The 12,786-nt window shown below is 37.8% G+C and overlaps 1 protein-coding gene across 8 annotated transcripts in view; it reads left to right on the forward strand.

Moving 5' to 3' along the window:
* Positions 1-12,786, forward strand: part of UBP1 (upstream binding protein 1) — a 60,399-nt gene that overhangs the window by 25,304 nt on the left and 22,309 nt on the right. For 7 of the 8 annotated variants that reach the window (XR_012157460.2, XM_073333078.2, XM_073333080.2 and 4 more), the window contains 4 exons: positions 255-361; positions 2,075-2,227; positions 2,354-2,464; positions 3,010-3,117. Coding sequence is in view for 7 of the 8 variants with exons in the window: in XM_073333078.2 (XP_073189179.1) it covers positions 255-361; positions 2,075-2,227; positions 2,354-2,464; positions 3,010-3,117 (479 nt within the window). In the remaining variant the exon portion in view is untranslated. The remainder of the gene's footprint in view (positions 1-254; positions 362-2,074; positions 2,228-2,353; positions 2,465-3,009; positions 3,118-12,786) is intronic. The other variant, XM_073333081.2, reaches the window with a different exon arrangement.

Here is a 12,786-nt window from a genome sequence, read left to right on the forward strand (position 1 = left end):
AATTATTGTAATTTCATAAGATTTACAGTAAAACCCATGAGACCACCTCACATTATTCCCCAGAAATTAAGTACACATCTCCATCTTTATCAGAAAATCACTGTCATTAAACAACCAATTTTTGTCATCCCTTGTGTGGTAATTTACAGTACATTTCACTGTAGATGAGTTTGCAGATTAATGGGTTTTTATTCGAAACAAACCATTCAAATCCTCGCTGTGTTCCTATAGCATATACTTTCATTTTTATGTAGATATTCCAATGTCTGTTGGAGTAATTGATCTAAAGACAAATCCAAGCCAGCTCAATGCAGTCGAATTTCTGTGGGATCCTGGAAAGCGTACATCTGCCTTTATTCAGGTTTGAGATTTTGCTTTACTGGATGTGTACTGATTTGGTCTTTGTCAGGTCATGAATGTGATGGTAGTTGTGCTATGTGATTCTTTCCTTTATAGATCCATCATTTTTGGAAACTTAGATCCATGCAACTGCTTCTTCTGTAGGTGATGCTAGCTGAGTTTTCATCTTGATATGAGAGTTTTAAACATAGCTTAGAACAGAAGCAGCTTTTTAAAACCGATCAATAAAATGAATATGAAAGTGTGTTTTAACTGAAAATTAATGATTAGCTCTTGCATCTTGTATGGATAAATATTTAGGGAGGTGTATTTTCAAAGCAGTTTTTGTAAATAACTGTTGTTACTTCAGTTCCAGTTAATAGGGCTCCTGTATGAGGACACAAACAGAACTGAATCTGCTTTAACAATAGAGAAAGCATTTGAAATCACTGGATTTCAAAGCAGATTTTCAGTTCTCTTATTTACCTGATTGATAAGATGTTAGCTTCTTGACAGATTGTTTATTATATTCAAGACAGGTTTTTTTTCTAAGTGATTTATTCCATGGAATTAGATTTCATTAGAATCCTTTGTATTATGCTATAGTCTTCCTTCTGGATAATTTTATCTCAAAAATCAGGCATTGGTATGAAGAAAAGTACAAAGCGAGAGGTGGCAATATTCCTTAGCCTGCTAAATCAGGTAGATTGTTTCCACGTTGGCAGTAGATAATGTTGTGCTACTGTACCTTGACAGTAATAATTCTTCCTTTTGTCAAGGAATTACACAATTGTTACAATGTCTGCTTCCATGTCAGGCTTTGCTGCAAGGGAGTAAAGAGTGTGTAATGAGCCATCCATTTTATGTTTGTTTGTACAGTTATATTTTCAACCATTCAGGATGTGCTAACAGCATGAAGAAAAGCTTAGTCAACTCTTACTGTTTGGAAGGTGGGAGTGCGCAGTGTGGTGGCATTGGTGATATACTAAGTATTTAATGCCCTACAACATTGTAACTGTTGTATTGTTTCCTAGTATAGCACTCTGTTCTTATTGGACCTTTTTACTGCCATGGTATTCACATGTCTCATTAAACCCAATGCCTTTATTCTGGTATTTTCAAAAAGCTGTAGGGAGTTGGGTATCAATTCCCACTGCCATTCATTGACACTTGGGCACCTACCTCCATTAGCATCCTTTTTGAAAATCCCAGCCTCAAATCAGATTTAAAAATCGTTCCAGTAAATGGTTTTGATAGAAATTGCAAGACATTATATTAAAGAAAATATACTTACTGTTCAGGCTAGCTAAATTATACCATTGTATACTGGAAAAATCTTTGAATTTATTCATCATGATTCATGTAGTTGTTCTGCTCTTATATTTGTCTTAAAATCTTGTATGAGAACTTGAGAGGGATTATTTTAGTTACATTTGATGAGGATCCACAACAGTTCTTTAATTTTGTGAAAGATATAGGAGTTAAAGTATTACTTTTTTGGGATTATATAGGTGATGTATTGATAGGTTTAAACCTGTCCCTATTTACTGACTTCCAAGCCTGTGCGGCTGGCAAAGATACAGGAATTTGTTCTTACCTGCCTTGGATTTCCAGTTTCATTTCCTGGATAAGCCATAAATTGTTGCTCACCCTGTCAGAGAAATTTATATAATGATGGTGGCAAAAGAATTAAGAATATGCCCAGAATGGAATACAGGTTCACTTTGTTTTTCAGGTACATTGCATCAGCACTGAATTTACCCCACGTAAACATGGAGGTGAAAAAGGAGTTCCTTTTAGGATTCAGGTTGACACTTTTAAGCAGACTGAAAATGGAGAATACACAGATCATTTGCATTCAGCCAGCTGCCAAATTAAAGTTTTTAAGGTAATAGTTGTAAATAATGGTCCCAAATAAATTTTTTGTTTACATTATAATGGCTGATTTTTAGGCCCATATTTCAGTTGCAAAGCTGTTTTCTGTCTGCTTGCTCATGTAACTATTCATTTTTAGCCAAAAGGAGCAGACAGGAAACAGAAAACAGACAGAGAAAAGATGGAGAAGCGAACTGCACATGAAAAAGAAAAGTATCAACCTTCGTATGACACCACAATCCTCACAGAGGTAACAAGATGGAACTGCATGTATTTATGAAGAAAATTTATCTAGATACAATATAAGAAATATTAGCAGTAAATTATATTCTTAAAAAGGGGGGAGAATTACAGCATAAACATATAGACAGAGGTAGGCTTTTTAATATAACAAACTTGTCCCAAAGAAAAACACAAGTAACCTTTAAGATTCTGCTGATAAATTTCACTTGGCTGTATAGCAGATATGGTACTCAAATACCCTTGGCTAGAGCACTGTTTGTGCTAAATTCTAAAACAAGTCTCATGTACAGATCTAAAAACCTTGCAGCTAAAAAACAAAACCTGGGGTTTAGGATTTATTTATACATGTCAAATCTGAGCTCAAAACCCTACTTTTAGAGACTACTGAGTTTATGGCTAGAGCCTCACTGGGTTTTTGCATTTTCTTTTTATTTAAACACCAGTGAGTTCTATACAGTTTTCTAAAGATTGCAAAAGTTTTTAAAAGGCTTTTAGATCTTTCCTCACTGTATAATGAAAAGAAATTGATCCAAATCTTTGGTGTTTGTCCAGATGAGGCTTGAGCCTATAATTGAAGATGCAGTTGAACATGAGCAGAAAAAGTCCAGCAAGCGGACTTTGCCAGCAGACTGCGGTGATTCTCTGGCAAAGCGAGGCACTGTAAGGGACTTCTGCTTACCTTTTCATTGTGCAAGATACCTTGTGCAGTGTTAGATATAGGAGAAACTTCCATGATCAAAAATAAAAACATATTTTGACTGCCTTGGCTTAATTTCATTCACTCTCGTTTACACCAATTACTCTGTTTCAGTGAGGAATGCTTCCTAAATCTAACACTTAAGACAAATTGTTGCAGAGGGACTGCGTGACTCTTTTTAAAAAAACCCAAGAGCTTTCAGTTTACACCTGCATTTCTTTATTGAAATAGCTAGATGTTTTTTAAAAGCTATTTGCTTTCTTTATATATATGTAATCAGTGAAAGTAAAGGTAATAGCAAAATTTAGTTAAAGCATGTATGTTTTGTCCCATATTTCCACCTGTGTTTAATGTAAGTTTCCATATACATCTGTACTTTTAAAGCCCTATGTATTGTTGCAGAGAGGTTGTCTATAGTGATATTACTTTGTTTCCTTTGGCCATTTGCATCTTGTTCTCCTCATGCTTAAGTCAGATACAGCGAGGCTTAATGTTATTGAGCACTACTTTTCTCACAGAATGTGGACCCTCTGTTTAATCCTGTATCTATCTGCTTTAAAGAGGCAAATATGTATATTTTACACCTTCCCTATCAAGTTTTAACCTGCCAGGTGTTTAAAATGACACTTATGGTGAAAGATAAATATTTTCCGATATCTTTATTTCTAAGGTAGATCTTAGCAACTTATTTGTTTGGGCAAGTCATGGTCCTGCATCTGCCTCTTGGTGAATTTGGTCATATGTTAATGTCCACCCGTGAAAGTCAATTATTTGACTTAATTCACTGAACAAGCAAGTTTTGTTCGTATTTCCTTGACCCCTCTTCTTCAAAATCACTTATGTGACAATTAGCTGACTTTTGTCTATCAGTATTCCCTTCCCCACTTTGTCATCCCTTTGTGTGCTATTCAGAATTCAGCTTGTACATTTCTCAAGGCAAGGGACCTGTTCATTCTTTCATTATGAAATGCCACTCACAACTGAGGCACTATAATAAAGCGAACACTGTAAACAGTAGGATGAATTCTTTGGAGAATTTTGTTTTACTTGATGCTGTAGTAAACACTGGGCTGTCTGGAATTACTTAAAGTTCATAGTAAAATACTGGCAACCTGGAATATGTAGTTCCTTAGCTGAAACTGTTACATTTCTTCTGCAGTATCCTTGTCAACCCAGACATTCTTCTGCTGTTGGGCAGGATGTCCATCAGCAGATGTATATAGGGAAAAAAAAATTGGTGCTCAACATGTGTCTCTCCTTATAAAGCATGTTAACATTTCTAATTAGGTGGAGGCAGCTCTTCAGATGGCAAGGCTCAACTTCCAGTGTGTGTTTGTTTTTCATCTTTTTCCTTTCTGACTAAATTAGGCATTTTAGAGTATGGTAATGCCCAGGGAGTTTTTTCTGCCTGTACTCAGCAGGTGCTAAGTGCATGTTGCTGCTGCTGCTAGTTGTCAGGCAGGTGTCGTCCTGTGGGAAGGAGCTCTCCAGTTTGCATCCCTCTTAAGTGTTGGAAAGCCAGAGCTTAGTCTCTAGAAGAGAAAGACAGAACTTTCCTTACATTTGGCAAGAATAGACCTAGCCCTTTTCATAATGATTTCATTAGGTCTTCACTGCCCTCTTTCTTCCCTTGTAGTCAACACTCTTTAAGCCCAGGAGACACTTCTTGTTTTAATCCTTCAACTCATGTCCTCTCTGTCTCAAGGGAGGTCATGTAGAACTACGGGCTGAAGGCTTTCAATGATTAAAGGGCTCTATATTATGAGCCATACTCCTCGAACTTTATAATCTTTGCAAATGTGGAGTTTATAATATGCTGAACGTTAAGTTTTGCAGGTGTAAGGCTTGTACTGTACAGAGCTTAATTCTTTTAAACAAAAGTTAATTGAAATACAAAATTAGACTACAAAAACTTCAGTTCATAGTACGCTTCACTTTTTGACTTGGTGTTTATGTAATGGGGAACATGGGCTGCTCATGCAATATTGTGTCTAACTATACTGCACCTCAGCTTAGCTCTTTGCTGAAGCCCAGGCTAGAGTTCTGTCTTTTAATGACTTCAAAAAACATGACTGTTAAAATTCAGGGCTATTTTATGTAAACCTTGATAAATGGATGCGAATAGTTCCCAGTCAGCTTCAGAGAGAGCACCATACCTTTTCTTAGTAAAACAAACATTTAATGTGCATAACATGGTAAATAGTATTTGGAATGCTGTGAATAATTTTTAAATAAAAGCTATTAAACCGTAGTCTGCTGGTGTTCCTTATACAGACTTCCCCCTTTTATTTCTGTTACAAACATTCAAATACAAGGTTTTAACATAATGTTTTCTGTACATTAGTGCACCTATCAAAACACATTCCCCTCTGATCTTCAAACAGGTGCTTTCTCGCTCTTTGTAGTGTGACCACAGTATGTCACCTGGACTCTTCAGAGCTTGAGAAATGGCAGCATTTCAGTCCTTTCAAACACTTCAGAACCCTGTCAGCAAACAGTGGGGGCCTCAACAGCTAGCAGCATTGTAAGCCTTGGGTTAATAGCTGACAGGTGCTCTCAGTTGTGAGGAAACGGAAATCTGCAGCCCATGTCCAAAGTGGATCAGGGCTTGGGACCTAGCCCTCACAGCAGATAGTCTCTTGGTTCTGTGTCAGTCACCTGTTGAGTCCATGGGGCCACTTTTAGCACCTCTGTTTATGACCACCTCATCTAATGCTTTATGATTGGCTCAGCTCTCCAAGGGTGACTAAAGTATGATTGCTGGTGAGTAGCCCACAGTGAAAACTTCCTATACAGCCTCAGAACAGCAACCGAGTGTCTGATATCTACTACTCTGTTCTGGAAGTTTCTGGGTCTTTCTGAGTTACTATGCCGTACTCTCTGCACATGTGCAGACACTCAGTATCCAAGTAAGATCCTCCATGTTACCATATCTCCTTCCTCCACACTGCTGCATTCTCTTCTGCTCCTCTGGAGAAACAAAGCCAAATGATGCAGTATAAAGCATATGTGTGGGTTACACTTAATTTTAAGGTTATCATAGTAACCTTTGGTTGGCTCTATCGCATGTACCTCGTACTTCTTTGTGTTTGTTTCTTCTTAAATGTATCTTTTAATATATCCAAGTTAAATGCCAAAAGTACAGGATGTGCAGCATAGCTGATTTAGCATTATGGGGACAGTAACTTCCTCATTTTCTGGCTCTGTGTTTAAAGTAACTTACAACACAAACAGAATTTTTACTTTTATATGGTCATGTTAGACTAAAAGCTATTTGGGACAGGAACCCTATATTTTTATATGTTCTTTGACATGCCATTATGGGGGCTCTATAAATAGTCATGCTGATCAAGCAGCACACACTCTTAAATCTGAAAAGTGACTTTGTTCCTGAGAATAAGGATCTTATTTAGGGTAGTCATAAAAAGGCCTCTAATTCTTTTTTCATTCATTGCTGTAGTTATGATACTTCGGATAGGGAGTGGACTTCTCCCAGGACCCACAATCTTTGACTTTTTAGGTAACTTTGTACCTTCTCAAAACACAAATTCAGAGTGAATTTCAGTGTTTTGGGAGTAGGGAGAAAACAGCTCTGGGAAGTGGCTCCAAAGGACCTGATGAACTAGAAGGTATCTGCAGTGCTTAAGAGTTTGTGTTCAGGGGCATCTGTGTGCAAATGGCTCTCTGACACATCCTGGACCTTTAAAAAGGTAGTTACAAACCTTGGAAGATGATGTTGAGCCTTCTTTCTCCAAGGCTGTCTTCATTTTAGATCAGATGGCAACTTCTCAAGACCCTAACTGAGGTATTTGGGGCTTCCCACTGTAGTATGGCAGCATCTCTAAGTACTTACTGTTTGTTTGTTTTTCTGACAATGGATTTGGTCCAGATTTTGTCAAGAGCAGTCTTTCTATTTTCTCTGAGCAGAATACTACTTTTGGGGAATTACTTAGCTCAGATTATGAAATTTAAGAATCTGAGCATGGGCTTTTAGGTCCTCTTAAGGTTAATCCTTTTGTCCATGGTCTGAGCCATGATATAATGAAGGGAACCAGAGTCTTAGTCATGTTCCTTCTCATTTGCAAATGTATCTTTGTGCATTGCCTAAGTCAAAGGGGAATTCCAGCATCCTTATTCCAAGGCTGCAATAAATCCATCAGAATATGATCTCCAAATTTGTACAGCAGTATCCTCTCTGTAATCCTGAGTTCAGACAGCACTGCTGTCAGGGTCACTTCAGTGCTGCTTGCTTTTTATTTTTTTTTTTTTTTTTTTTAGAAATTTCACTTTCTATAGCATGGAGGCGTTTCATTTGGCAAAAACCTCAGTTCTTAACCAAAACATTTGAAACGTTTATTCTTTTGATATAATACGAAAGGTGCCTTCTTACTTGGCATCCCTTTGAGTCTCATCTTGTAAGTTGGTCTCCAAGCACCTGGGACTTCAGATCTTGGTTAACTATTTCATCATGTTCCTGCCAAAGCTGTTCAGCTAACTTCAGTTTCAGTTAATATTTCAGAATGCCCGTGTAGTTCTGAATTTGCATAATTCTGTAATGCAAGCAAATGGTAAGAAAATGACCGAAGAAAGCTGTGAACCCATCACCCCAGGTCTTTAGGAAACTGAAGGACTGATTAATCTGGAAGACCTCAGGGGGGCCCTCCAGCTGCAGTGGGAAGCCCTTACTGACCAATATTCTCCTCCTATTACCTTACCTTATCTATTGTGGAGGGCAGCCTGCTATGGCACAAGGGTTTATCTGTTGAAGGGTTAAATAAACAAACTATGTCTGTATTACGATCCCTTTGAGTTGAACATTCCAAGGAAGGTTAGGAAAAGAGAACCTACCTTCAGGGTGCACGCTACAGAGTTGGTTTTTCTTGTCCATTCAGTTGCCCTTATTTTAGAGATCTGAGCATTCTTTTAAGTGTTGATTAAAAGAGGGGGAGGGATAGCTCAGTGGTTTGAGCATTGGCCTGCTAAACCCAGGGTTGAGAGTTCAATCCTTGAGCGGGCCATTTAGGGATCTGGGGCAAAAATTGGGGACTGGCCCTGCTTTGAGCAGGGGGTTGGACTAGATCTCCTGAGGTACCTTCCAAACCTGATATTGTATGATTCTATTTGTATAGTATTATCTGGTAACAGGAACGAAGGCAGCTCTGCAGCTGCCCATTGGAAGACTGGAAAATAGTTAAATTGTCTAATTCTGGCTTTTAGTTATTTGCTGATGGTTAATTGGTGGCACCTTTATTCATGGTATGGGCAGTAAGGTGTGTTAATTAGGGGCGGAGCAAAGGGAGGAAATGTATACATAAGAGAAGCTGCGGGGGGCGGGGGAGGGCGGGTGCTTACACTTGGTTGGAATATTCTGCCCTCTCCCAGGAGTGAATTTAAAAGGTTTGCAGTCAGACCTCTAGCTGGGACCGAGCAACATTTGAATGCAACTGGTGCCTTGGAGTGGTTCAGAAGTTTATTAAGACAAGACCAGGCACAGGACAAGTTCAGGTTCTGCCAAATTACCTCTTAAAGTACCTTTTAAAATCTACATTTATTCTTCAATATGTAGATTGTCTTCTTTAACCTACTAGAGAAAATGAAAGAGGCAGAACATGCTAATGCCGCATTCCATGCAACTCTCGAAAATTTTTGTGCAATAGCTGGGAATAAACAGAAAACATACTCCACACTGCTTCTAGAAGCCCTCATTATGAATGGGAATTATGAATGGTCACTTAATAGACCACAATTCCCAAGAGAAAAAACAGAGCTCTTAGCAAAGGGCAACAGAGAAGATGAGAGTTCGATCATTTGCAAAATTATGCAATTATCACCGTATGTGTATCTCAACAATTTTCATCCCTCAGAATGATGAGCTGCTGAAGCTTCAGACTGCAAAAACTTGAACAAAATTTCACTAGCAACTTTAGTTGCTGAGATTAACTATATGGAGCAGAATTTGGGTTTGATTGCTGGAATGAGACTCCAAACTAGAGATTTACAACAAACTACTGCTTGGGTGGGAAAAGAACTCAAAATGACTAATGGTCTTTCTCTCCTTGCACAGACTGGATCACTATAACAGAATATCTTTTCTGTTTGGGGAGAATTCTTATCAACATCCCAACCCTGTAATTTGTAAAATTCTCTGTAATGCTGCTTGGTTATCATGTCCTTTGATATTTAAACTGTATTTAAAAGAAATACGGTCAACCAAGCAGCTTTATTTCTGATAGCCTTATTCAACAGGACCTGATGTTCTTGTGAAGGAAATTGAGGCTCTTTGGTCAGGCATACTTGGACCCCAGAATCTCAAAAATTAAAGCATGCTCTTGCAATTCTATTTCCAAGCAACTGAGAATGAGTCTTAACAGGGTGGATTTGATTTAAATCCTGATTTAAATCACTAGTCAGGAAGACTCGATTGAATCATGGATTTCCACATAAAAGTACATTCTTGTTGGTTGTTATACATACCTTAATACATATTTTTCACAACTCAGAGATAGATGTAGGTCTCATTTTTAGAAGGTACACACTATACATTTTTAAGTGATTTATTTTGAAAACTTTTCAGATTAGTTTTACAGCTATATCAGAAAATGATTGTTTATTTCATTTACCAAAAGTAATTGATGCAGATAGTTCACCTCCCAATGACTTCATAAATATCTCCAATTCAACAGGTTAATCATTAATATTTGGAGGATTTTCTTGCCATGTTGTATTAGGAGGAGAACATCACCAGACAGACATTTAAATTGTTTTCTTTAACTAAAACAATAGTGTTATGTATTCTGCATTTTTTTCTTCAACATCAAACCTATAATATTTTAACAAAACAAGCATATGAATTTTTGAATTTTAGTTAAACATTCAAGTTTTTTTAAAGTCAGGTTTGTTTTTGTTAAAATTGTTTTTAACTAAAATAGTTAAATGAAATATTTTAAAAAAAAAATTAAATAGACTGTCAGCCAGGTCAACATGAGAAAATATTGACTTCTGCAGCTGACTCAGTTGCCTTCACCCTCATTTTCCTGTTTGTTCATAATCTGGAAAAGTAAAGCAAGCTTTCCTGCTTTTTCAGTTCCCAAACGATTTCTCAATTTGGAATGAATTAGTCCAAAGGAAGAAAAGTATTCTTTCTACACTGGCAGAAGAAGCTACAGCTGTTAAAAGTGAGATGATCACTTCAACAGTCTCTGAATCCAAGTGCTTAAGTTATTTCCACCAGTTCACTGGTGTGACTGTCTTTAAAACGTCATCAGCAAACCTATATTTCTTGAATGGTTCACCCTTAGCTCTGAAATTTATTATTGTTGGCATTATGGAGGGATGATGGCTGGATGTCCATGTCAGAGCCAACTCCTCTTCTTCAGCAGTTAAGGTTTGACCCTGGTACCGAATATTGAGAATATTTACAAGAAAATGAGCTGGAGATAGTGCTTGTCCCATTTGTTTTTTTAATGCATGTAATTTAACTCTATCATTGCATATTTCTCTTTTTAAGATCTCACTCAGTGCCTTCCAAATTTCAACAGCATCAGCAATAAAACAGCTATTTCCCTGCAATTTGTTCAAGGCTTCAGAAAAAGTTTTCAGGGTACTCGGCATGTGTTCAGCATTTCTCTGAAGCCTAATGTTGAGAACTTTGGCTGTGAGAGTGCCATCTTATTTTTTCCCGTTTTTGTTCACAAACTCTCATCAGATTAGGCCATTCTTGATATAGTGCTCAAAACAGTCCCCTACTAAGTTCCAGCACATGTCTTGTGGGAGAGTTAGCTTGGTTCCTCCCACTTTTTTCAGAGCGGCTGCTGTAAAGTGGTTGTTAAGGAAGTATTTTGCAATTTCAACAACATTAGCCTTCATTTCTGGAACACTGAAGTCTTTGGCTAGGAGGTGTATCAAATGAGCACTGCAACCGTATGTTGTTAGCTTGGGACTCCCTTCTAAATTTCTTCTCATATTGGATATATTTGCAGCCTTGTCTGTGACCAAGCTGCGTACTAGACATTTTGAGGTTTTTTTCCACAGTTTGTTACAGCTTTTACTGCTACTTCTTGTAAGTATTCTGCTGTGTGTGCATTTCCTGATGTATCAGTTGTTTGGAAGGAAGACATTCCCTTCTTCTGTTGTCACACAAGCACATACAACTGGATCATGGTGGACATTGCTCCACCCATCAAGACTCAGGTTAACAATTTCACCCTCTAGACCTTTTGCACACTGATCTATTTCTCTTTCATACACTTTATCCAGCAATTTGCCTGTGACATCTGTTCTGTTGGGTGGCTTATATCCTGGTCTTGATGACTGAACCATGTTAATGAAGTGTGGGTTCTCAATCATACAGAAAGGAGAGTTTGTTGCATAAACAAACCGGGCAATTTTTTCATCAATTACCTCTTTTTGTAATCTGCTGGTTCTTATCACAAACTTATCTATGGTTGTTTCTGGATGATGGAGATTTTTTGCTACAAGTGATATACTGTGGCTGTGTGACATATATGATGTGACTGAAACACTATCATTGGCAGATAACTCTGAAACTATAGAAAATGGTGGTGATCGTGAAGGTGGATAGTCTTCAGAATCCTGTATGTTGAGGATAGATTCTCCTAAACAAAATAAGTCAATGCAGTTATTTAATTATTATTCCCATACTGCTCATTTAGTATTACTCATTGCACTGACACTCAGTACTACTTTAAAGGTGAGATAGGCAGATCTTCCTTTTACAATGTCCGCTTTTTATTTTTTATCACAACTGCATCTAACTGTACTGTAGAGTAACAACTATATATTTTGCACAAACATGAGAATTCAAGAATAGTCCAGAAGGAAGACAGCCAGTCCTTAGGAAAGAAGTATGAAATAAAAGTTTACCAACCTGAAGATCCTGCATGTTCAGACATGTTCCTTTCATCATCTTCAACGCAGCTTCCTCCTGAGAAGGAACGCTTCTCATGATGTTGTTTCATTCGGGCAACCAGGCCTTGCATTTCTTTGTTGCACTGTTTGCATTTTGCACGCATGCCTGTCTCATCCACAGGTAGAGGAACTTCATTAAAATATTCCCAAACTGGGTCTCTTTTTCGGCAGGCTACCATTATAGGTTTTCCCTTCTGGATCTCAAATCCAATGAAGGCTATACTCGGAAAGACCTCAAGACTTCTGGTATATGCTGCTCAAACAGTTTCACTTTTGTTTTTACTGCCTGTCCCTCCGTCCTCACATTTCTCTCCAGACTTCTCATTGTTCAGATCTCTTTTGCCCCAATAATCTTCTATTCATTGAACTTTTTGAAGCTTTGCACTTTTAGGGAGAGGTAAGGGATTGACTCTGTGTACACAAATTTGCAGAGGGACAATAGGGTTGAGGTCTGTTATTTCTCACCTCTAGTTATTTATTTATTTTAAAACATTTTTTGCTGTTAACAAGCGTGTTGTCTCTGGAGACACAAATCCACAGTTTGAAAACTGCAAAACTAAGCATCTCTGATGGTATCTTCCAGACTGAGCACTGAGTCCCATTGGGTAGATAGAAAGATTACCCTAAATAATCTATACAGACCCGATAAGATTGGGTCCCTAATCCATGAACTATCGGAACTCATTTACAAAACTTTTCTTCAA

The sequence above is a fragment of the Lepidochelys kempii genome, chromosome 2 (genome assembly GCF_965140285.1).
Source record: "Lepidochelys kempii isolate rLepKem1 chromosome 2, rLepKem1.hap1, whole genome shotgun sequence".
In the NCBI taxonomy this organism is placed as follows: Eukaryota; Metazoa; Chordata; order Testudines; family Cheloniidae; genus Lepidochelys; species Lepidochelys kempii.